The 23,921-nt window shown below is 38.4% G+C and overlaps 1 protein-coding gene across 4 annotated transcripts in view; it reads left to right on the forward strand.

Annotated features, from left to right (window-relative positions):
• obscnb (obscurin, cytoskeletal calmodulin and titin-interacting RhoGEF b) overlaps positions 1 to 23,921 on the forward strand; it is a 799,195-nt gene that overhangs the window by 643,542 nt on the left and 131,732 nt on the right. For 2 of the 4 annotated variants that reach the window (XM_087987577.1, XM_087987579.1), the window contains 2 exons: positions 14,363 to 14,405; positions 16,377 to 19,951. The exons of the other annotated variants lie outside the window; for them this stretch is intronic. In XM_087987577.1, the coding sequence (XP_087843703.1) occupies positions 14,363 to 14,405; positions 16,377 to 17,952 (1,619 nt within the window). In that variant the 3' untranslated portion in view covers positions 17,953 to 19,951. Of the gene's footprint in view, positions 1 to 14,362; positions 14,406 to 16,376; positions 19,952 to 23,921 lie in introns of those variants that run through there. 4 annotated transcript variants of the gene reach the window in all.

A 23,921-nucleotide genomic window follows, 5' to 3' on the forward strand; every position in this document is an offset into this window, starting at 1 on the left:
GGAAGCACACTAGCTTTCGGAGTATTGCTCCTTCATCCAAATCATAGACAGTAGATTGAGAATATTCTCCCCATGGCAGATGTGCCTAAGAAAGAAGGGCAGAAGATCTAGATAAGGATTAAATGGTTTCGAAGGGATCTGAGAAAATGTATTTTCACCCATAGTAGAAGTGTGGAACATGGTGCCTGAGAAAGTGGTGGAGGCAGGTTTGCAACATTTCAGAAGCATCAGGATGTGCACATAAAATGCCAGGACATCTGTAATAGTCTATGCGCCAAGTGTAGTAAATGTGATTACTGTAGTTTGGTGTTTGTTGACCTGTGGGACCAAAAGCCCTGTTTCTATGCTGTACAATTCTAAAATGAGACAATTTACATTTTAAATAAAGGTATAAATTTCATATCAGGAAATATGCAATTGTGGTGGTTATATAAAGGGCTTAAATCACAAAGCTAAATATACTAAAAAGAAATTCTAACATTCATATTTTTGCAAAATAATCCATACTTCTACTTAAATATGTAGTCTTTGGGGTTCAGGTAGACCCACAATGATGTTATAGAGTTTTAGAAATGTACCTTCCAGGATTTTGCAGCAGTGAACAGACAATTCCCATTTAGGATGGTGTTTGACCTGTAGGTTCAAATTTCTGGTTCAGTTTCTGATCAACAGGGGACTTGAGGGTGGTGGTGTTTTCAGGCCTCTACTACCCTTACCCTTCTTGGTGGTAGAGATTGCAGGTTTGTATGCTGCAGTGTTAAGAGCCTTGCTGAATTTATTTTTATTCCTTCATGAAATTTAGGCTTTGCTGGCAGAGACAGCACTTATTGTCCATCCCTAGGTGATGAGCCGCCTTCTTGAACTACTGTTGTCCATTTAGTCAAGGGACACTAGCAATGCTGTTAGGGACAGAGTTATAGAATTTTGACCCAGCAACACTAAAATGGTGATACATTCCTAAGTCGGGGTGGCGTTTGGTTTTTGGGGGCACCTCTCGATGGTGGCATTCTCATATATCTGCTGCCCTTGTCCTTCTAGATGGCAGGGATTCTGGGTTTGGAAGGTGCTGTGTAAGGAGCCTTGGTGAATTTCTGCAGTGCCTCTTGTTGATGATTCTGCTACTGTGTGTTGGTAGTGGAAGGTGTGAATGTTTGTTGATGTGGTGCCAAGCAAGTGAGTTGCTTTGTACTGGATGGTGTCAAGCTTCTTCAGAGTTGTGGCAGCTGTATTCATTCAGGATGCAGTGGGAGGAATTCTATCACATTCCTGACTTGTACCTTGTAGATGGACAATTATTCTGGAGCCAGGAGGTTAGTTACTTACTGCAGGATTCCTGGTGTCTGAATCTTGTAGCCACAGTATTTATCTGGCTGGCGTGGTTCAGTTTCTGATCAACAGTAACCTGCTGAATGCTGATGTTAAATTGGTTAGCATTAATAAAACCATTTGAAAGTCATGGGGCAATGATTAGAGTTTCTCTTGTTGGAGATGGTTATTGATTGCCACTTGAGTGGCACAAATGCTACTTGCCACTTGACCACCCAAGCTTGGATATTGTGCAGATCTTGTGCATTGAGACATGGACTGCTTCAGTATCTAAGGAGTTGTGAATGGTACTCAGCATTGTGTAATCATCAGCAAACATTCCCATTCCTGACCTTATGATAGAGGGAAGCTTATTGATGAAGCAACTGAAGATGGTTGGGCTTAGGACATTACCCTGAGAACCATTGTAGTAACAACCTAGGGTTGACATATTGGCCTTCAGAGTTTCTCTCACAAAATACTAGCTTTGCCCACAAATTTGATCATAATCTGAATGTTTTGTTGTTTACTGCTGTGTTCCTTTAGTTGCATTTGAACATTATGATTGTGGAAGCACAGTAAAGATTTGAGACCAGCAATATAGACTAGTTAAGATAAAGGAGAAATAATTTAAGCTCCCAGACCTGTGTAAAAATGAAGGAATTTTTCAGATAATTATATTTTATGGTGTAGTTTACATAGATGTAATGCATTGTATAATGATTATGCTAGATGTAAGGTACTATACTGTTTTATATTTGTCCAAATATTTGGTTATCGTTCTTGCACAAGAATAGTGATATACATAGCCACACACATCTTCATTGCAGCATAACTCATTCTTCCTGCAAGTACATTTCAGTTTCCTCTGGCTTTAATGGGGCAAAGACCCAGGAATGTTTCTGATCATGATCATAGCTATCACAACCATTCATCTTGTTATTTATGCAGCTGCTTTTACATATGGCTTTACATTCTGCCTTGATGTTCAGCAAAGCATCAAGTTTTGTATCCAGTTGTGGAGCATGGATGTTGCTGGCTGGCCAGTATTTACTGCCTGTCATTACTTGCCCTGAGAAGGTGGTGGTGCATGCCTTTTTGAGCTGCTGCAGTCCATGTGCTATTAGCAAACCAACAGTGCTTTTAGGGGGGGAGTTTCAGGATTTTGACTCAGTATCAGTGAAAGAATGATGATGTATTTTCAAGTCAGGATGGCAAGTGGCTTAGAGGGGAGCTTGCAGGTGATTGTGTTCCCATGTATCTGCTGATTTTGTCCTTCAAGATGGTTTTAGGTTTGGAAGGTGCAGTTTAAGGATCTAAGGTGAATTTCTGCAGTGCACCTTATAGGTGGTACACACTGCTGCTACTGTGTCGGTGGTGGAGAAAGTGGGTGCTTATGGATATGGGTCAAGTTTAGAGTGGTGCTGGAAAAGCACAGCAGGTCAGGCAGCATCCGAGGAGCAGGAAAATCAACGTTTCGGGCAAAAGCCTTTCATAAGGAACCTGAAGCCTTCCATTCAGGCTTTTGCCCGAAACGTAGATTTTTTTTCCTGCTCCTCAGATGCTGCCTGACCTGCTGTGCTTTTCCAGCGCCACTCTAATCTTGACTCTAATCTCCAGCATCTGCAGTACCAACTTCTGCTTATGGATATGGTACCAATCAAGCAAACTACTTTGTCCTGGATAGTGTCAATCTGCTTGAATACTATTGGATCTGCACCCATCCAGGCAAGTGATGGGTTTTCCATCACATTCCTGACTTGTGCCTTGTAGATGGTGAACAGGCTTTTGGGAGTCAAGGAGTGAGTTACTCGCTGCAGCATTCCTAGGCTCTGACCTGCTTTGGTAGCCACTGTATGTATGTGGTCAGTCCTGTTGAGTTTCTGGTCAATGGTTGCCCCTATGATGTTAAAAGTGAGGATTTAGTAATGGCAACATCATTGGATGTCAAGGGACAGTGGTTAGATTGTCTCATATTGGATATGGTCATTGCCTGGCATTTGTTTGGTACAAAGTTTACTTGCCACTTCTCAGCCCAAGCCTGCATATTGTCCAGGTCTTGTTGCATTTGAACATGAACTGTTTCAGTATCCAAGTCACCCAATGGTGCTGAACATTGTGCAACCATAGGCCAACATTCCCATTTCTCACCTTATGATGGAGAGAAAGTCAACGAAGAAGTAACTGAAGATGGTTGAGTCTTGGAGACTCCCCAGAGGAACTCCAGAGATGTTCTGCAGCTGAGTTGACTGACCTTCAACAACCACAACCTTCTTCCTATGTCCTAGGTGTAACTCCAACATCCTAGGTGTAACTCCAACCAGCAGAGTGTTTTCCCATTAATTTCAGTTTTGTCAGTTTTTGATGCCACACTCAGTCGAATGCAGTCTTGATGTCAATGGCTGTCACTCACCTCACCTTTATTGATCATGAAGCTTCAATGTTGTTCAAATGTAATTTAGTCACTTTGACAGTAGTTTCCAGAAGATTCATGGAGATCAGTTTATTCATGCACACACACATTTTACAATATTTAGTGTTTGATTTGGTACAAGGAAAGGATATTGTATTATATGATAAAGGTGTAAACCAAATAAAGACTCAGACTAATGGCACTGTATTTGATCTGTATCCTATCATGTTATCGCTTGACTTAACCAAATCTAAGTAGACTGGTGTTCTATTTAAAATTATATACATAAAAGCTGGAAATAAATATCTGAACTTTTTTTTCATTGTACTTTGTGTGTTGGAGGTAGAATACCTTGAAATCAATGCTGCTATATGGAAAAGGCTATACCCTGAAAATTATATTGAGCAATGTCATTTCACAAAATCATTATGAACTTGTATCAATTGATTTATAACTATTTTAAAGCAAATGATTAATATTTTAGTAAAATAGTACAGAATGTAATTTCCTCCTAATAATTGATAAATATATGTTGTTTTGTCGGAAACAGATACAGAAAATCTGAAAGTACATGATAAGCTAAGTTTTCTTTGCAGATTTTGAATATGATATTTTGGATCACAAGACAGTAGCACACAAACTATTCAGTTATTCTTTCTCCACACAATGCAGAGCAACCTGTTGTATGTAGCTAGCATTTTCTATTTGAAGTCAGATTTCTCACAATCACAGGTTACATTTTACCTCCACTTAAAGAGGGAAAGTGTCACTGACCTTTTGGAATTTGAAGGGACCAAATTACATTGTAGTTTTGATAAAGCCAAATGCAGTACCTTTTGTTGGCAGTGTCTAGCATCACAACATCTTGAGACCATATAAGCATGGGTTTTGGCAAGTTTATCATAACTAAACCCTTTTTAGAGAAGTCACAGCAAAGTCTTCTAGATGAAGAAGGGTCATTTCTAATTAATTGGGATGGAGGTCGGGAAGAGAGCTGATTTTTGATTTTTTAGTAGGACATGGTATTGCACCAGTGAGACAAGACACAGGACCTAGAACTGCTTGATAGTTTAAAAAATGCAAAGAAAGAAAAAGCTTTTCATTTCCTCGGCTTTCATCACTCAACTGTTCAGCATATGATGAACAGAAAATATGAAGAAAAAAGAAACACCTTGTAACAGCCACTGTAAGATACAACTTACAAAGCATTAAATAACAGCTACAGCTTTCCTTTACATTGGACCTCTTTTTAAATATTTTAGTATCATAATTCTGAAATGTTTTTTAATACTTAAAGAATTTTTTTCAATGGTGTTCTTTATCTTTTAATTATTTTCAACTTATGTATTTTAGAGGCTAATAATTTTATATTTTATGTGTGCTGGATAAGCTGCAACTCCATTTATTGAGTCCAGTTTTAAACTGGAGTATATGGCATCATTGCTGGAAATGTGTTGCTGGAAAAGCGCAGCAGGTCAGGCAGCATCCAGGGAACAGGAGAATTGACGTTTCGGGCATAAGCCCTTCTTCAGGAATCCTATATGGCATCATTGTCCACTTTGTTCAGAGTATGCAAGCTATGCATTAAATGTAAACCATGTCAGTAGTTTATAAGATATTTACACAAGTAGAAATTGGCATTTTTTTTAACAATTCTACTTAATTGGTCAATTAAAGACTTAAGCATGAAACCAAAATGTGTCAAATTAGTATTTATATTCTCTGGTCTTACTGCATTCTTTATTATTCGCAAACAGTAGAGAGCAATGTTTTCTGGCATGGTTTTGTTTGCTTTGTATTTCATGTATGTCTGCTTTTAGTACATTTATGCATCATTAACAATTTCAGTTGCATTTGTGTCTTATTGCCTTTCAGAAATAACTGCAGTCAAAGCTTTAAATGATGGCGGCATTGCTTGAACACCTAGAAAAAAAATCAGAATTATATTTGTTTTCAAAGCAAGAAACAATAATTATTAAAATAACAAACTTCAGAAATAGGGACAGGAAGGTTTTGCTTCTCTAAGTCGTGGCTGTAAGTAGATGTTGAGAGGCCAGAACTTATGCCTCATTTGAAATGCGGCATTATCTCATATTTCTGCAGAAGAAGAACTTAGATTCATGCATCTTTTGCATGCTTAAGGAATCCCAAATGTTTCAATGAGTTACTTAGGTGTAGTATTTATTGTTTTCTAGGCAAAGATGGCATTCTATTGTGTACAATAAGATTCCACAGAATGTAGTGAAGTAAACCTTCCCAACACCATCGCGCTGGTCATCTGGGGCATAACTGCGATTGACTATTCCCACCTTCATAACATCACCCATAACTTCATATCTGCCTTAATTATTTATTGCTCAAAATCTGTACACTTAATCAGCTTTGTGAGGTATAATTAGTGTTTACAAATCCATGCTAATTCTTAGATCTCCCTGACCAGCTGAAAATTTTCATATTCAGACAATTCATCTTTAATTACAAACTTGTAAATTCTCTGGCTACAAATCTTAAGTTAAATGGTCTATAATTCTGTGATTTCCCTCTCCAGTAGATCCTAAATGGAAGACTGATGTGCAATTTTCTAATATAAAGAAATCTTTCCTGAACTAAGCCTAGGGACATTATAGTTAGGGCATCTGCAGTTTTCACCTATTTCTTGTCACTTGGTAGTGTCATAATTTTCTTCATTATTGTTAATTTGCTGACATTAATTATCACAAGTCCCTTTCCTTGATTCAATATCAGTTTCTTTAGGTCATCTAATATATGATCATTCTTTTCTCTAAATACCAATGCAAGTAACTTTTTAACTTATCTTCCATTCTCTTATTTTCATTTACAGTGTTATCAATTAAAAATCATTATTCCTGATTTTTTTCCTTAATTCAATTTGTAACATAAAGTAGTGTTGATTTTGATAAATGGAAAGCAACTGAAGCATTGGTAACCAAAGGATAAAGATTGACAGAAGAACTAGAGGCAACATGAGGAAAAATGTCTTTATGCATTGAGTGGTTAGGAATGCTCTACCTGGTAGATGGCGGAAAAGAGTAATCAGGATATTATTAATAAATGTTATTAATCCCAAAACATCAAGTTATGAAAAATCACTTTAAAAATAAACATAGCTAATTTCTAGTTATATTTGGGTGCTGTAATTTAGTTTCTTATAAATTTAAAAGAACTCAAAATAACCAGTTTAATTTATAACCTCAATGTTAAAAGCTGATAAATCCAAAGTAAGGGCATTTATTACTTCAAAGTACAGTCGGTTCTGCTATAGCGCACGTTTCTTCAACACGAATTGGCTATAACGCAGTTGAAGAATTAAGATCATTATTTGTTGAACACTAACTTTTCTTACCTGTATAAGCTATAACATGATTCTGGTCTCATTGGTTTAAATAGTGCTACTATTACGATTTTCTTATAACGCAGGCTTACACGAGAACAGAACTATTGCATTATGTCAGAACAGACTGAAGTGTAAAAGATTGCAGAAACTGAATTTGTCCTGAAGATACATCAATTTTTTTGTAATATAAATCAAAAATGGTAGCAAAAAACTCAGCAGGATTGACAGCAACACTATAAAGGGAGAAACAGAGTTAACAGGCTGAATGTTCATAGACTCATGAGGATCTTATGCAAACAACCAATTGACAGAAGACATCAGAGGGCAAGAGTTGCCAATCAAGTAATGTTTTCCTTGGGTCTCAATTGTTTCATCAGACTAATGGATATATGGTCTCTCAGCCAAAAATACATAATGAGGGCATTAGGAAAAGGACGGTGGTCAATGGAACTAGGTACACCTCCATTTGAGGAAGAAGCAGAGAGTTTACAGTCCATCCTGATGATGGATAGAGATGTATAGATATTTGACATCCACAAGAAAGAGGAAATGGTTAGAGCTAGGAAATTGAAACTTTTAAAATGATGGATGTAGTTAGAGACTGAACAAGATGGGAGAAAATAAAACCAAAATAGCAAGTTTAGTTGCGATTGAAAGTGGCTGAAATGACAGGTGTACCAGAGCAGCCTAATTTGTGGATATTGGGAAGGAAGTAAATGCTAATTGTATGAAATTAGATAACTGAAATGAGAAATTTCTTAAATGTTACAAAAGTACTTATTTCCACCATCCTCTCAAGCAGCATGTTCTATGTATCCACCACCCTCTGAGTGAAAAAAATTTCCTCAGATCTCCTTTAAACCACTCCTCACCTTAACTTCTCAATGAAATGAAAAGCTGGAGATGAGGACGTTCTGGAGTCAATTGCTTGGTCTCCAGTAATTGTGATAATCAGCCAGAGATAGAAATAAGTATTAGAGAATTGGCATTTATCATCTAATAAGTTTCTAAGGGAAGGATGTACACCGTGAATGTAATGTCCCTAGGGAGTAATGAGGAACAAAGGGACTTTGGTATACAAGTCCATAAATCCCTGAAGATGTCAGCATAGAAAGGCAGGGTGGTGAAGAAGGCAAATAGTATACTTGCCTTTATTAGACAAGGCGTAGAGTTTAAGACCAGGGAGATTATGCAAAAACTGTACAAAATGTTGGTATTGTTCTGGAATCCACATTATAGCAGGGATGTAGAGGAGATTCACCACGATATTTGTTGGAATGAAACGTCTTGGTTATGAAGAGAGACTGGATAGACTTGGTTTGTTTTTCTTGGAGAAAAGGAGATTAAAAGAATCTGATTTAGGTATACAAAATTATGAGAGGGATAGACAGGGATGATCGTGAGAATCTCTTCCCTATGGCAGACGTATCTAAGACCAGAGGGTGTAAGTTTAAGGTGAGGAGCAAGTGGTTTGGAGGAGATCTGAGGAAATATTTTTCACCCAAACAATGGTACATGTACGGAACATGCTGCACAAGAATGATAGAATACTCTCACAACATTTAAAAAGCATCTCGATGAGTACTTAAAATCCCAGAGCATAGAATACTATGGACCAAGTGCAGATATTTGGAACTGGTGTAATTGGTGTTTATTGGTCGACACAAGGATGTTAGACCAAAGGGCCTGTTTATATGCTGTATAATTCTATGACTGTGACTCCCTATGACTACCTGTAAAGAAGAAAACAGTTCGCCAGGCAGCAACAGCTCCTCAGCTCTCTAGATCTGATAACAATGTCAGCGTCAGACCTGAGAGAATGGAGTACAGCAAGTTCAGAAGGAGACAGATTAGAGTTATAGAGCTGTACAGCATGGAAACAGACTCTTCATCAGAGTAGTGCTGGAAAAGCACAGCAGGTCAGACAGCATCCGAGGAGCAGGAAAATCGATGTTTCGGGCAGAAGCCCTTCAAACGTCCTCCTCCTCGGATGCTGCCTGACCTGCTGTGCTTTTCCAGCACCACTCTAATCTTGACTCTGATCTCCAGCATCTGCAGTCCTCACTTTCGCCTAACAGACTGTTCAGTCCAACTCATCCATGCCAACTAGATATCCTAAATTAATCTCATCCCATTTGCCAGCATTTGGCCCATATCTTTCTAAATCCTTCTTATTCATATACCCATCCAGGTGCCTTTTATATGTTGAAATCGTACCAGCCTCCACCACTTCCTCTGACAGCTCTTTGGATACACACACCACTCTCTGTGTGAAAATGTTGCTCTTTAGGGTCCCTTTTAATTCTATTATTCTCACCTTAAACTTAGGCCCTCTAGTTTTGGACTCTGCTACCCTGGGGAAAAGACCTTGGCCCCTCAGTCTCCAACACTGTAGGGAAAACAGCCCCAGCCTATTCAGCCTCTTCCTGTTGCTCAAATGCTCCAACCTTGACAGCATGCTTGTAAATCTTTTCTGAACCCTTTCAAGTTTCATGACATCCTTCTTATAGCAGGGACACCAGAATTAAATGCAGTTTTCCAATAGTAGCCCAACCAATGTCCTGGACAGCTGCAACATGACCTCCCAACTTCCATACTCAATGCACTGAGCAATACAGGTAAGCATACCAAATGCCTTATTTGGTATCTTGTCTACCTGTGACTCTACTTTCAAGGAACTATGAATCTGCACTCCAAGATCTCTTTGTTCAGCAACACTCCCCAGGACCTTACCATTAAGTGTATAAGTCCTGCCCAGATTTGCCTTTCCAAAATGAAGCACCTCACATTTATCTAAATTAAACTATATTTGCCACTCATCGACCCATCTGATCAAGGTCCTGTTGTGCTCTGAGGTAACCTTGGCTGTCCACTACACCTCCAATTTTGGTATCATCGGCAAACTTTCTCAAAAAAAGGCCCTTCATCCCATCATATTCACATCGGTCAAAAACAACCACTTCACTATTCAAATTCCATTTTCCAGTACTTGGCATCACAAATGCACATCTACATACTGACAGTCATAGAGTCGTATAGCATGGAACAGACCCTTCAGTCCAACCAGTCCATACCGTACATAATCTCAAACTAAACTAGTCTCACCTGGCTGCTCCTGGGTCATATCCCTCTAAACCTTTCCTATTTGTGCAATTATCCAAACGTCTTTTCAATGTTGTAATTGTACCGACATCCGCCACTTCCACAGGAAGTTCTTAACTGTTATGAGAGTTTCTGGCTCTACTACCCTTATAGACAGTGAGTGCCAAATTCCCACCATCCTCTGGGTGAAAAGGTTTTTTCCTCACATCTCCTTTAAACCTTCTGCCCTTTATCTTAAATCTAAATCCCCTTTTTCATTGATCCCTACAAGGGAAGTGTCTATTTCTGTTGACTTTTTCTATGGCCCTTATCATTTCATACATCTCATCATGTCCCCTCTCAATCTCATCTGCTTTAAGGAAATCAACGCCAGACTGTCCAACCTCTCTTCATAACTGAAATTCTCCACCCTATCTCCACCCCTCCCCGCATCCTATCACGTCCCTCCTATAATATGGATTCCAGAATTGCACACATTACTCCAGCTGTGACTTAACCAACATTTATATAGTTCCAGCATGCCATCCCTAATCTTAAACTGTATGCCTTGACTAATAAAGACCATATACCATCTTAACCACTTTATCGACCTGCCCTAATGCCTTAAGGGACTGGTGTACATGCACACCAAGATCCCTCTGATCATCATTACTTCTGAGAGTCTTACCGTTTATCATATATTCTCTTGCCATGTTTATCCTGCCCAAGTGCATCAACGTCACATCTGAATTGAATTCCATTTGTACTGCTCAGCCCATGTGACCAACTAATTTATCTCCTCTTGTAATCTAAGACTGTCGTCTTTACAATTTACCACCCCACCAATTTTTTAACTGTCTGCAAACTTATGATTAACCCTCTTACATTCAAATGTAAATCATTTAAATAAACCACAAACAGCAACGGCCAGAACATTGACCTCTGTGGGACTTCACTGGACTCAGTTTTCCAATCAGAAGAACAGCCTCAACTCATCACCCTTTGCTTTCTGCTACTCAGCCAGTTGTGAATTCAATTTGCCAAATTTCCTTGCATCCCATGTGCACTGACCTTTGCTATCAGTCTCCCATGTCAGACCTTATCAGAAATCTAGCTGAAATCCAAGTAGGCTACACAGGCAATCTCAGGCTTCCAACTGGCCGGTTAGGTTAAAATGACCCTCTTAAATTTTTCTTGTTTGCCTGAAAGAGTAGTTTTGGTCCTCCTGGCTGGAAAATTAAGTTTATATTTTATGTTGCAGCATCTGGTTTCTTGGTCAGAGCGATCAAGGTACTCACCTTATTCTAAAAAAAACGATTTAGCCCATCATACCTCTGCTAAAAGTTCAAAACTGTGTCCTCACACTTTCCCTATGGTCCCAAAATTTTTACTTAAGTTAATTTTATAAAAGTTAATACCAGTATTCTCTCTTTGAGTCTACTTCAGTTATTCTTCCATCCATTGCATTTCGGATCATCTCCTCAATCCGTCGTGACTCTTCTGCAAACTATTTTAAATCTGTGTGCCCTGAATACCAACTAATTTATGAAATAGTTGTTTATGTAATCCATTCTGACGAGGATTATAAAGCATGTAACTTTAGCCAGGAGTGTGATGCAATGCTCCCCACTTTTCTGGATGAATGCAAATCCAGCAACATGTAAGATTTACACTGTCCAGGACAAAGCAGCCTAATTGATTGACATCCACAAACATTCACTCCGTCCATCACCGACACACATTAACAGCATTGTGTACAATGCTGCCGAAATTCATCAAGACTCCTTACACAGCACTTCCAAACAACCAGTACCATTTCGAAGAACAAGAGCAGTAGATACTCGGTAATACTGCTGTTCGCAAATTACCCTCCAAGTCGCTCACCCTCCTGACTTGGAAATATATCACCATTCCTTTAGTGTCATTGGGTCAAAATCATGGAATCTGCCCCCTTCACAAACACACACATATATACACATGCACACATTGTGAGTGCACCTGCACTAAATGGATTGTAGCAGTTAAAGAAGCTCACAGGAACAATTGGGGTGAGCAGTAAATGCTGGACTAGTCTATGAAGCCACATTCAACTAATGAATAAAATCTCTTTATGGCCCCACAAAACCAATTTTTCAATGGTTGTGTTTGGTTCTATCATCCATGGAATTGATTGCAATTTGTATTGCATAGGCTTTAGCCACTTTGACCTAAAATATCCTCAGGGCCATATTTATACTTTAGGACCCTACTTTCAATATATCATATCCAAAATAGACAGATGCTTCGGATACCCAACAGTAAGTATCTTTCCAAATAGGTCTGACAATGTTACAGACATAATGAGCTGGTAACACTAACAACACATTTTGAGTTTATTCCCAGCTGAAGGCAGATAAAATCCGTACCAATGGACTGGACTGTAAATTACCAGCACTATCAGGATCATTTATGAGCAAATCATGTTTCTGTAGAATGGATTTGGATTTGATATGCTCCAGTTTTAAAAGGTGTGGGGGATTATTTGGTAATTAGAGAACCCATTGCCTCCAGTTGTGTGCCATTTACTCCTTTAGGAATATTGGGAGATTGGAAATGTAATTCTAAAATGGGGTTTCACCAAACCTGAACCGTCTGGTGTACATTAGTGCACAGGGTTCAGAGCAGGGCAAAGTGTCAGTTTTTGTTATACACTAAGAAGTATCAGGACTTGGTGATCTTTGCACTGAATACGTTGATTACCTCTAATTTGGATGTACGTACACGTTCTCAAACTTGTATGCTGTAGGCCCTCCAAGATTGCTCTATCATAACTGCAGTGTGTCTTTGCCGCCCACATGCTACAGATGCTTACATTTATAGGAGACAATCAGCTCCACTGATTGGGTCCAAAACTCACTTCCTATCCGATTAATGCATTAACACTTAAAAATAGCATCATGTGAGTAAAGTCGTGTTGGGTCACAGAAATTACATGGACTTCAGCTTTCTGACCCAGATTTGAAATTGAGTCCATAACATCCAAAGAGTTTGGAGCTAGTAGTTAGCTTGTGATTAATATTAAATATTATAGATGAAATTAATAATTTTCAGGGGAAATGGTGATGTAAAGTGATTTACTAAACTAGTACTCTATAGATCCAGGCTAATGCTCTGGGGTTCAAGTCCCACTGCAGCTTGAAAAAATATAAAACTAGTTTTAGTAAAGGTGACCATGACAACTGTCATCAATTATTTTACAAATACATCTGATTCACTTAAGTCATTACAAAAGGAAATGTACCATCCTTACCTGATATGGCAGACACAGGATACCAAACCCTCAGCAACGTGGTTGACTTTTAACTTTCCTTTTAAATGACCTAGCAAATCATTCAGTTCAAGGGCAATTAGGGCTGGGCAATAAATGCCAGGAGCATCCATATTCCATTAATCATTTTTTCAAAAGGGACAGTATGAACCTTGCACCCTCTGTGATTTCCATTTGATAGTATTGTGTTCCTGCAAATTGCCTAAGAGTTTGGAGGCCACACTATTCAAATTGGATTTATACTGAAGTAACACTGGTCTATTATTTGTACACAACCTGCATGAATGATAACATTTTAATAATGTTAAATGTAAGTATTGCTTTAAAAGGACACCTGTTGGCAAAACTTTTTGCCTTGCACTCATCACGACACTCCCAAGAATGCAATGTAGGGGGCAACAATATTTTTTAATGCAGGTATACAAGATGCTGATTGATTGGCAGAATCCACAATCAGCACGTTTTTCTCAAAATATATTAAAATATTGTCCAACTTTACATTGATACTTGTGAATGTTCTGATGAATACAAGACAAAAAGCTTAATCAAAACGTTTTTCAGCAATACTCAAGTTATTTGCTACATTTAAGTAATATTCTACTCTTCTATCACTGATTATTTTCAGGAACAACTGTAAACCATATAAACATCATCTGTTTCCCTTGATTGCTACTTTAATAGAATGTTACCATTTGTTTAGCATGCAGAAATGCAACTAGACACTGCTCAGTCAAGTAAAAAACAGACAAAAGTGAATTTATAGAATCCCAGTACTTGATTCTTGTGGGAATAAATGATAAGGTGGCAATATGGTTTTATCATGGCAGTGACTGCAAGAGTGGATTCCATCATTTCAGCCTGTTCATTTCTGATTCCACGCTTTTCATCCTGTTTCTTGTAGTCACTGAACAAGAGACTAAAGTTCCCAAGAAAACCATCATCATGTAAGTGCTTAGTTTCTTCATTACTGCTATGTCAGCTATCACGTTTGTCCATCTCACCGCATGCTTGATGACATCACCTTGTACTTGCAAATAGTTACTGCTTTCCTGTGCATGTCAATGTTTGTCATAATTACAGTTCAGTTGACTCAAGAACGTCTCCTAGAAACAAAGTTTGGGGAGCTAGGGGATGTTGGGCTAGGGGACGTGAATTATATGAAGTCAGAAAATCGAGCAGAAATGCTTTCCTGAATGTCCTTCAGAATTTAACTGCAGTCTCTTCAAGTAAGGTTCCTACTCTAAGTAGCATAATTGACGGGCTTGAGATCTTTTGGGTGGGAAGTCTTTTCATATGGCAAATGCCTACAAAAGCAGGTGGATATTTTGAAGGAGTTCAAGAAGTTGTACTATGGGCTTCTCACGCACATTTAGGAGCTGTCACAGTCTCGTAGTCATGATGGAACATCGAATGGTGATCTGGGAAGAATCTATTGGTGGTTGGGAAGAACAGACAGACCGCCAGTGTCATGGTGGATGAATGCAGGGCTTGTACTGTTGTGTACATAATTGTGTGTTAACCTCACACATAAAAACTCATCATGTTTGGTAATTAAGATTCATGGTTTCCATATGCTTCAGAAAGGCAATGTCTGAAATATTTCTTAATATTAATTTGATTTTCTGATAAAGAAGAATTAGTTTAGTGTAAGCAATTTGGCTTTACACAATTGGCACAAGTTTTAAAATTCTGTTACTGTCAAGATTGCTCTTAGGCAAAATGTTCAGAACTCAATGCTTCTGAATACTAGCTCCTTTCTGCCGCCTTGTGTATTTTGAATGTAATTATTGATGACCATTAAATTTTTTGATTGAAGTGCTAAGTGCAAAACAGCTCAGTAACTATATATTTCATATGAATTTTCTATCTGAGTGATTCAAAGTTAAACTCCAATATTGTTTCCTGAAATTGAATCTGAATTAATAGTTACACTATTGATTGATTGCAATATGTTAACTGCATAATTTCTCAAGAATTAATTGTTAAAAATTATTTTGAAAAATTCATAGTAATTGTATACCAATCAGTAACTGTTCAGTACTACTAATGACATGGTTCATCTAAATGAATTACACTTATTACTAGAATCCAATAAATGCTAAAATGAAATAAAACAATAACTGCAATCTTATAATTATTAAAAATGGTTTCAAATCCATAATCAAATATCAGGGTTTATATTATGATAAGAAACTCATGTAGAATATCACCATGCAATTGAAAATTGTATTCAATTATAATAACCAAATAGCTTTTTCGTCAAATAAACTTGTTCAGTTGGCATAATATCATGGATATAATGTGATAGGAAATGATGTGTATTATAACCTATAAATTCCTATTTCTCATGTTAACTGTACTTAATGAAGTGTGTTGATGTTGCTTCTTCCATCATTTGCACACTCATGTCAGAAATGCAGCACTAGTTGATGTTCTAGTCATGCAAGATAAGTTAGTCAGTTCATAGTTGTTAGGGAAGGAACCTGCATGTTAATTACATTTTTAAACTATTCAAATCTCCTTTTGTGTAGTACCACTGTATTCCCTTTTAGGTTGAAGCATTATATTAAAGCAGCAAATTTAAATTGTAGCCAAAAGTATAAGTTGACAGAACGAATAACAGTTACCATTGAGGTTGTCCTCCTCCTGTTTAATTGGAATAAGCATGTCAGCATTTTGTACCTGAAGTAAATAGGTTCAGGTTTCACTAACAAGCATGTTTTTAATTGCTATATAACATTACTGCAGTGTATTGATGTGATATAAAATTTCTGCATCTTATTGGTACTTACACTTGTTCTGCTCACCAATTAATCGAAAGTCTGTCTGCATCAAAGCTAATGATGTATTTTGTACAATGTGGACAATGGGGTCCTTCTGATGGTTAAATTGTGAAAACATTTTTTCATGATTAGTGAGGAGACTATAACAACAGTAGTCAAGAGCCCAAAGGTTAAACGGCGCACATCTTCAAGTATCTCTCCTGCAAGATCACCAAGACCACAGGAAACAGTACCAGAAACATCTTTCTCAGTTCGACCCAAGAGGCCAGCTCCTAAAACTCAGCCTGAATCCAAAGAAACCCCTCTGAAAAAGCCACCCATTCCTGCACTTATGATAACAGAACCAGAAGAACAAGGTGCAACTGCGAGGCATGTTTTTGTGGAAACTAAGGTACAAGAACAAAAACCAAGCTGGATAGAAGTTGAAGAAGTAATTGAATTCAAAGTTAAGCAAAGTTCAAAACCTGAGAGGAAGAGATCAGCTTCCCCTTCTACCCACAGCTTATCTGAGCAAAGACAGAGGAGACATAGATCTTCAAGCCCAAAACCTAAGCAACCTCTGAGGGCTGACCCGAACATAAACAACTCAAACAATAATCTAGTGGAGCAAATGCGATCTTCAGTTTCAGAAGAAAATCTAACTAATGAAGGTGTTCAGTCTCTTTTCTGCAATCCTGAGACTACAATAGAAATTCAATCTACCACATCAGATGACATTAATGCTGACAGTATATCAGACCACTTTACTGATGATTCTTACAAAGTATCTGCTCATGCAGTGGATGAATACGATATTCAACCAAGCATAACTGAAGATCAATACAAATCAAATACTCAACTGCTGGAAGTAGAAACACCACTTGTTGCACATGTAGGTGAAACAGTAATGTTAAGTTTTGAAACACCTGAACCCATGGATGATGAACAGCAATCACTCAGAAATCTATCTGATATTAAAACAGAACCTACTTTGGCTGTTGTGGATCTTCCTTTGGATACGTCTGGTGATGAAATGGAGGAATTCAAGCCAAAACATGAAGAAGAAATAGATATAGAAGATGAATATGTCATTATTGATGAGCCCCCTGAATCCGGAAATGATGATCTAGTGAACAGGGACACTAAAATTTTGACTTATAATGGCAAGTTGTTAACTTTGGAAGACCTTGAAGACTACATTCCTGCCCAAGGAGAAACCTACAAATCTGAGGATTCAGTTGACCAAGATTTTTCATCAGCCGCATGTTCCAATGAGCCATGCGAAATTTCTGTTCTACAGGCAGAAATAAGTGAACCTACAATTGGCAAACCAGTTTTACTTAATGTCGGGAAACCAGTTGTAACTAAGAGGAAACCAAGTTATTTGCATCAGTTTGGAGATCAACGACCTGGAAGCATGTTCATGTCAACATCTCGGGTAACAGAAATGCATTCAATGCGACCATCAAATTTATCAGTACATGTCAGTGGATCATGTGCTGAATCAGTTATTCACTCCTCAACAGCAATGGAGAAGAAACCACCATTTGAATTAAAAACATCTTTTTGTACTGAAGTGCAATGTTCTGTGGATAGTGGTCAACCAAGCTTTAAAACTGAAGTTTCTACAAGAACTCTTAACTATGGAGAAACTGTTACTTTACATATCAATAAGAAAGACTCAACAGAAGAGGCCAGCAAGAGCAGCTTTGATAAACTTAAAAAATAATGTTTTAATGAGGGGACATCTGACCTTGTTTATGATGAAATATAGCAATGGAAGAAATTAAAGTAATTCTAGTCTTAAGGGAGAACATTTCAGAGAAAGAACCTCTAGTAAAATTCAATAAAGTAGTTGGGCTTCCAAATTTATAGTAGATGTAAATGTATTGTTATTAGACTACTTCAAATTTTGTGGTCCTCTTCATGATGTTAGTTCTCCAAAGAATATAATTTAAGTTATTCAAACGTTCTCTTTTTAGTTGAGACTTGCAATAGACTAATCAAACTGACAGGATATTTTGTATCACTAAGTGTGATAACATCATTGAGTTCTTTATCATATGACGAATTATCAACAATTCTGGAGTACACATAGGGATTGTGACACTTATGCACCATATAATGTGTTAAAACACCTAATTTGAAAGAACAGAAATTACCTTGCTTTTTTATTTTGAAAAAATTGGTCTGATTTTGCCGATATGGCAGATAATTTTTGCTGAAATTGACAACAGACAACATTTTATTGTCTCTTGTAGAATAATTGCTAAATCTAACCATGAAAAAATCTCAAAGCATGTAGAAATCAATTTTGTTTTTTTGCTGCAATTTCATCTCAATTCTACTTGTGCTATTGAGCACTTTTATCAGTTTCTTAACAGAAATATGTTAAGGGTTTGTAATGTGCAATCATTTTTGGAAAATTTGCTCAAGCTATGAGGCAGACATGCACTATTTATGCAGAAGTTACTTATCACAGGACCTCCAAATAATGTATTTGTTATCCCCAACTTTTCAAAAAAGGGGAAATAAAGGAAAGTTTATCAAAGTATAGAGATATTAGATAATGGGGAATTAATGTGGTATGGCAAGCTTTATTTAACAAAGAACATTTGTATGCTTGTCTGTGGCAGACTATACAAAATTTGGTCCCAAAGCTGAAGTCATCTTCTCCACAGTACAATTTTATTACTTTCTCCCAGTTTATTTTAGAGAATGGGAAATGTGTTGCGATCTTGAGTTTTGTACACTAAGAATCAGTCAGTTTGGTTATCAACATGTACCTTCCCCAATATTATTTGAATGACATATAATATTAGTACATACTAAAAATGTACACATTTTCAGCAGAAGACATTTAATTTTCTGATACACAACATTCTGTTGTTTCTATTTGCCATATTTAATAGAAGAATTTGAAGAAAATAGTTTAAAAATGGAATATGATTCGATGCAACAGAGTTACCTTTTTTGGAAGAAGGTTGCATTTTTACTTTTGAAGTGTTAGTTTGTTGACTGTCTTTTTAAAACATATTATCAAGTCATCAACTCTACAGAAAAAAAGTTCTTTGTTAAGTTGCAGAAGTGATTTATCAAAGGCTATAACATTTAAATTTCTTTTAATTATATGTTGACTATTCCAAAAGCAAAGATACGGTTTGGATGTGTTTATTTATTTACTTACTTTCCTGGTTGAAGTTTATTTAGGTATTCCTAATACTGTTCCGTTTGAATTAAGAACTAACTGCGGTATTCAACAACTTCTCCAGTCAGATAGTTTTTTAAAATCTTGGATTGGGAGATTTTAGTAGAGATTATAGATTCTTCCACTAATGTGAATTAAGTGCAGAATGTGCAGGGCATTTTGTTATGTGTGCTCTCTATGCTGTAGTCTCTTAAAAGGACGTGTGGTGATGTGTATTAGAACAGATGCATTTTTCTTTTGGGCCACTAGAAGACTTGTCATTTTGATGCAACATGAATTCTAAATTAAATCAGAAAATACCAGCTTTGAGGTGGTGAGCTCCAGTGTAGAGATTGCTGTATGAAACTTGATTGCATGCCAAAATTTGCAAATCTTGAAACAATCAAAAAACAAGAAGGTTCTTTCAAAGAAGAACCTACTGCAGCAATGACAGTACTGCGCCTTGAGAAAAAAAAGGTTGTGCAATATACATTATCTTTGACAAATTAGTACCCTCAAATCTATTGAGTAATGTACCTTGTACAGTCTGTGTTCAAAAAAAGCCTGAAATGTTTGATGCATACTTGTATGTTTTGTAAGGGGATAATATATTTTAGATATATATAGTGTATAAAAGTTTAAAGTGTGTCTCTTGATTTCTGTGTGGCATGTTTAAACCCCTTAATAAAGTCTAGTTTCAGCACTAAACTTGTCATGTCAATTAACTTTCAATAAATATGTATCTGTAGGAATTACTTGAAAAAAACATTCAAAGCTAAATGTTTCATGTGTAAGTCAAAAGTTTCATTTGAAATGAAACAGAAAGAAATTTGAGTTTAGATTATCTGTATATTCCCTTCCTAAATGAGTCTTTACCAAAGTGCATGCACTGTTGTTCATTAACAAATGTAGAAATCACGTGTAATTTTTCTAGACAGAACTGATACTGGGTTGTCTCACTGACAAGTTTCATTAGGACAGAGCCAGATGATTCCCTTGCAACCTATCCAGTCCTACGATAAGACCAATTAGAGTAGTTGAGGAGTTCTTTTAGGCCCACTTTCAGATGTTGTTGGGGCCTTATGGGTTGTGCATTGAATTAGGGGGACCAGGTGATATGGAAACAGCAACACAGCAATCCCTCCCCACTCCTTTCCAATTTCCGCAAAGACCGTACCCTCCATGATTACCTGGTCAGGTCTTCGCCCCCCCACAACAATCCACACTCCTGTCCTGGCACCTTCCCCTGCCAGGAATTGCAAAACCTGGGCCCACACCTCCTCCCTCACTTCCATCCAAGGCCCCAAAGGAGCCTTCCACATCCATCAAAGTTTTACCTGCACATCCACCAATATCATTTATTGTATCTGTTGCTCCCGATGCAGTCTCCTCTACATTTGGGAGACTGGACGCCTCCTAACAGAGCGTTTTAGGGAACATCTCTGGGACACCCGTACCAATCAACCTCACTGCACCGTGGCCCAACATTTCAATTCCCCCTCCCACTCAGCTGAGGACAAGCAGGCCCTGGGCCTCCTCCACTGCCGCTCCCTCACCACCCGACACCTGGAGGAAGAATGCCTCATCTTCTGCCTCAGAACACTTCAACCCCAGGGCATTAATGTGGACTTCACCAGTTTCCTCACTTCCCCTTCCCCCACCTCACCCCAGTTCCAACCTTCCAGCTCAGCACCGTCCCCATGACCTGTCCTACCTGCCTATCTTCCTTTCCACCTATCCGCACCATCCCCCTCTCTGACCTATCACCTTCATCCCCACCCCCATTCACCCATTGTACTCTTTGCTACTTTCTCCCCACCCTCACCCCTCTCTTATTTATCTCTCCACCCTGCAGCACCCTGCCTCTATTCCTGATGAAAGGCTTTTGCCCGAAACGTCAATCTTCCTGCTCCTCGGATGCTGCCTAACTTGCTGTGCTTTTCCAGCACCACTCTCATCTAGACTCTGGTTTCCAGCATCTGCAGTCCTTATTTTTACCAACACAGCAATGGCGTAGTCATGGCCACATCATCACCTTACAAAAACTCATAACGGGAGCAAGGCTGAGAGGGCATCAGTTTGTAGCACACAAGTGCAATTGAGTACTCACAGATTGTGGGGAGAGTGATTTTTTACATTCTCAGACTATACAGTTGTTGAGTCATTAGCCTGTTGATATTGAGGGGGACGTTGAAGAGGGAAAGGCTTCCATATATTATTGTGGGGTCCAGCTGAGCACCTGGAAGACAATAGCGGGTAATCGGAGTACAGCGCTCAGATTTTTGTCTCACAGTGATGAAGATAAAAACTTCCAAAGGAGAGAGACAGCTCCAGATACGTGGAGGGGAGCAGAATGGATGAGGTGAAGAAAGCCATGGGTACTCTCACTATCGGACCAAGAGCTGAAGACAGAGATACCTGCACCAGAGCCGCAGCAGATTATGTATGTCCAGGCAGGCTTTTGATTTGTGACCTTATTAATGGAAAAAATTAAAAATTAACAAAATAACGAATTGGTTATAGTCCAACAGGTTTATTTGGAAGTACTAGCTCCTTCGTCAGGTAGCTACTTGGAGTTGTGTGACTTTTAACTTTGTCCACCCAGTCCAACACCAGCACCTCCTTGTCATTTTTAATCGAAGACTTTGTAACTCATAATGCCCTGTTTTCCATGACTTTTAACTGACCTTTGAATTATCTAGAAGTTTCTCACTTCAGGACAGTCAGGGATGAGCAACAAATGTTGACCTGGCCAATGATGCCCACATCCTGTGAAAGAATTTTTAAAAATCAACCACATTGCTGTGGATCTGGAGTCACACGTCAGCTAAACTAGGTAAGGATGGAAGATTTCCTCCTCTAAAAGATATTGGTCAACCAGATGGACAAGTCTTTATAACAATTGACAACAGTGTAATGGACACCAGTTGACTTTTTAATTTCAATTTGTATCAATTTAGCCTGGATTTCTAGATTACTAGTCAAGTAATAATGCTATTATACCATCACATAAAATAGGTCAGATGGCTAGTCCACCACTTCCCAGCATCCCAACCTGATCCTCATATTTTGAGAGGGCAAGCATGGAAATCAGTAGCCCATGCATGTATGTAAATATGACTATGCCCACACTGTAATATGCATGCTAGGCATGCAGTCAGGAGTGGGCAGCTTGTGTTTTTTTTACAGGAGCAGGAAGGAAAGAGGGTACTATTTTTAGGGGTGCCATTTGTTGTGGTTCTGTTCGCCGAGCTGGGAATTTGTGTTGCAGACGTTTCGTCCCCTGTCTAGGTGACATCCTCAGTGCTTGGGAGCCTCCTGTGAAGCGCGTCTGTGATGTTTCCTCCGGCATTTATAGTGATGCCATTTGCTCAGCAGAGTCATACCCCAGATAGTGTCCATCTTCCTTCCTCCCCTTGGATTTAAGCCAAGCCTCCGTCCACCCTATTCCCCACCTGAAATGTTGAAACTCTCTTACTAATTCTCCCTATCTCCAAGATCTATTGGAGCCTTCATCCTTACTAACATGCCCACTACAGAACACTTTTTATTGTGCAGTGCATTATGTCGTTGTGTAAAACTTATCAATCTGTCAGCTTGTTACTGATTTTCCTTACAAAGATAGGAGTAGACCACCACATTCCCACCCTGCAGCCTCCCCATAAAATTCTGCCCAAATCTGCAGAAAGTGTCTACATTTGGAAGTTGCAATATATCAAGAAAGGGAAAGTTACCGCAATGCTTCTCACAGTCACAGACCTTAGGCCAGTTACTTTAGATTCACTTGCTGGTCAGGGATGGGACGGTGTGGATGCAAGTGAGGCTGGTATATGAGAATCCAGACGGTGGCAATGAAGAAGCTTCAGCTTTGCAGTTGTCCAACATGTTTGGCAGTTCTTGTAAATTGCATGGATAAGAGTAGGGACTAAAGGGAAGATGAGCTAACAGGCCATGACTTCGGTGCAGGGAGCCAGTCAGGATTGCAGGGCAGGATTTTTAAAAAGTATAATTGTCATAGAGGGCGGCATAATTAGGAGATATAAACACTATTCACTTCAGCGAAGAATGTCAGTTCCAAAGACAGTTTTGCATGTCAAGTGCCAAGGTTGAGGTCATTTCCTCAGGGCCAAAGAGGAACTTGCAGTGGGTGAAGAAAGATCCAGTTGTCATATTTCACATTGGTATCATAGGAAGGACTAAGAAAGAGGTTCTGCTAAGGTATTATGAGAAGTCAGAGATAAAATTACAAATGAGAGTCACAAAGATAATAATATCTGATTTACTACCTTAACTTCAAGCAAATTGACATATGGTAAATGCAATTAGAAAGTTAAGACATGGCTCAAAGCTTGATGTGGAGAAATGCATTTCAATTCATGGACCATTGCCACCAGTACTGGGGGGAAGCAGGAATACTATTGGGACTGTCTTCATCTGAACTGGACTAGGGCCGCTGTACTGGTAAATCCTATAAATAGAGCTGCAGAAAACATTAAATTAAACTATGGATG

The sequence above is a fragment of the Chiloscyllium plagiosum genome, unplaced genomic scaffold (genome assembly GCF_037043375.1).
Source record: "Chiloscyllium plagiosum isolate Xiang-an unplaced genomic scaffold, Cpla_swu_hap1 HiC_scaffold_5, whole genome shotgun sequence".
In the NCBI taxonomy this organism is placed as follows: Eukaryota; Metazoa; Chordata; class Chondrichthyes; order Orectolobiformes; family Hemiscylliidae; genus Chiloscyllium; species Chiloscyllium plagiosum.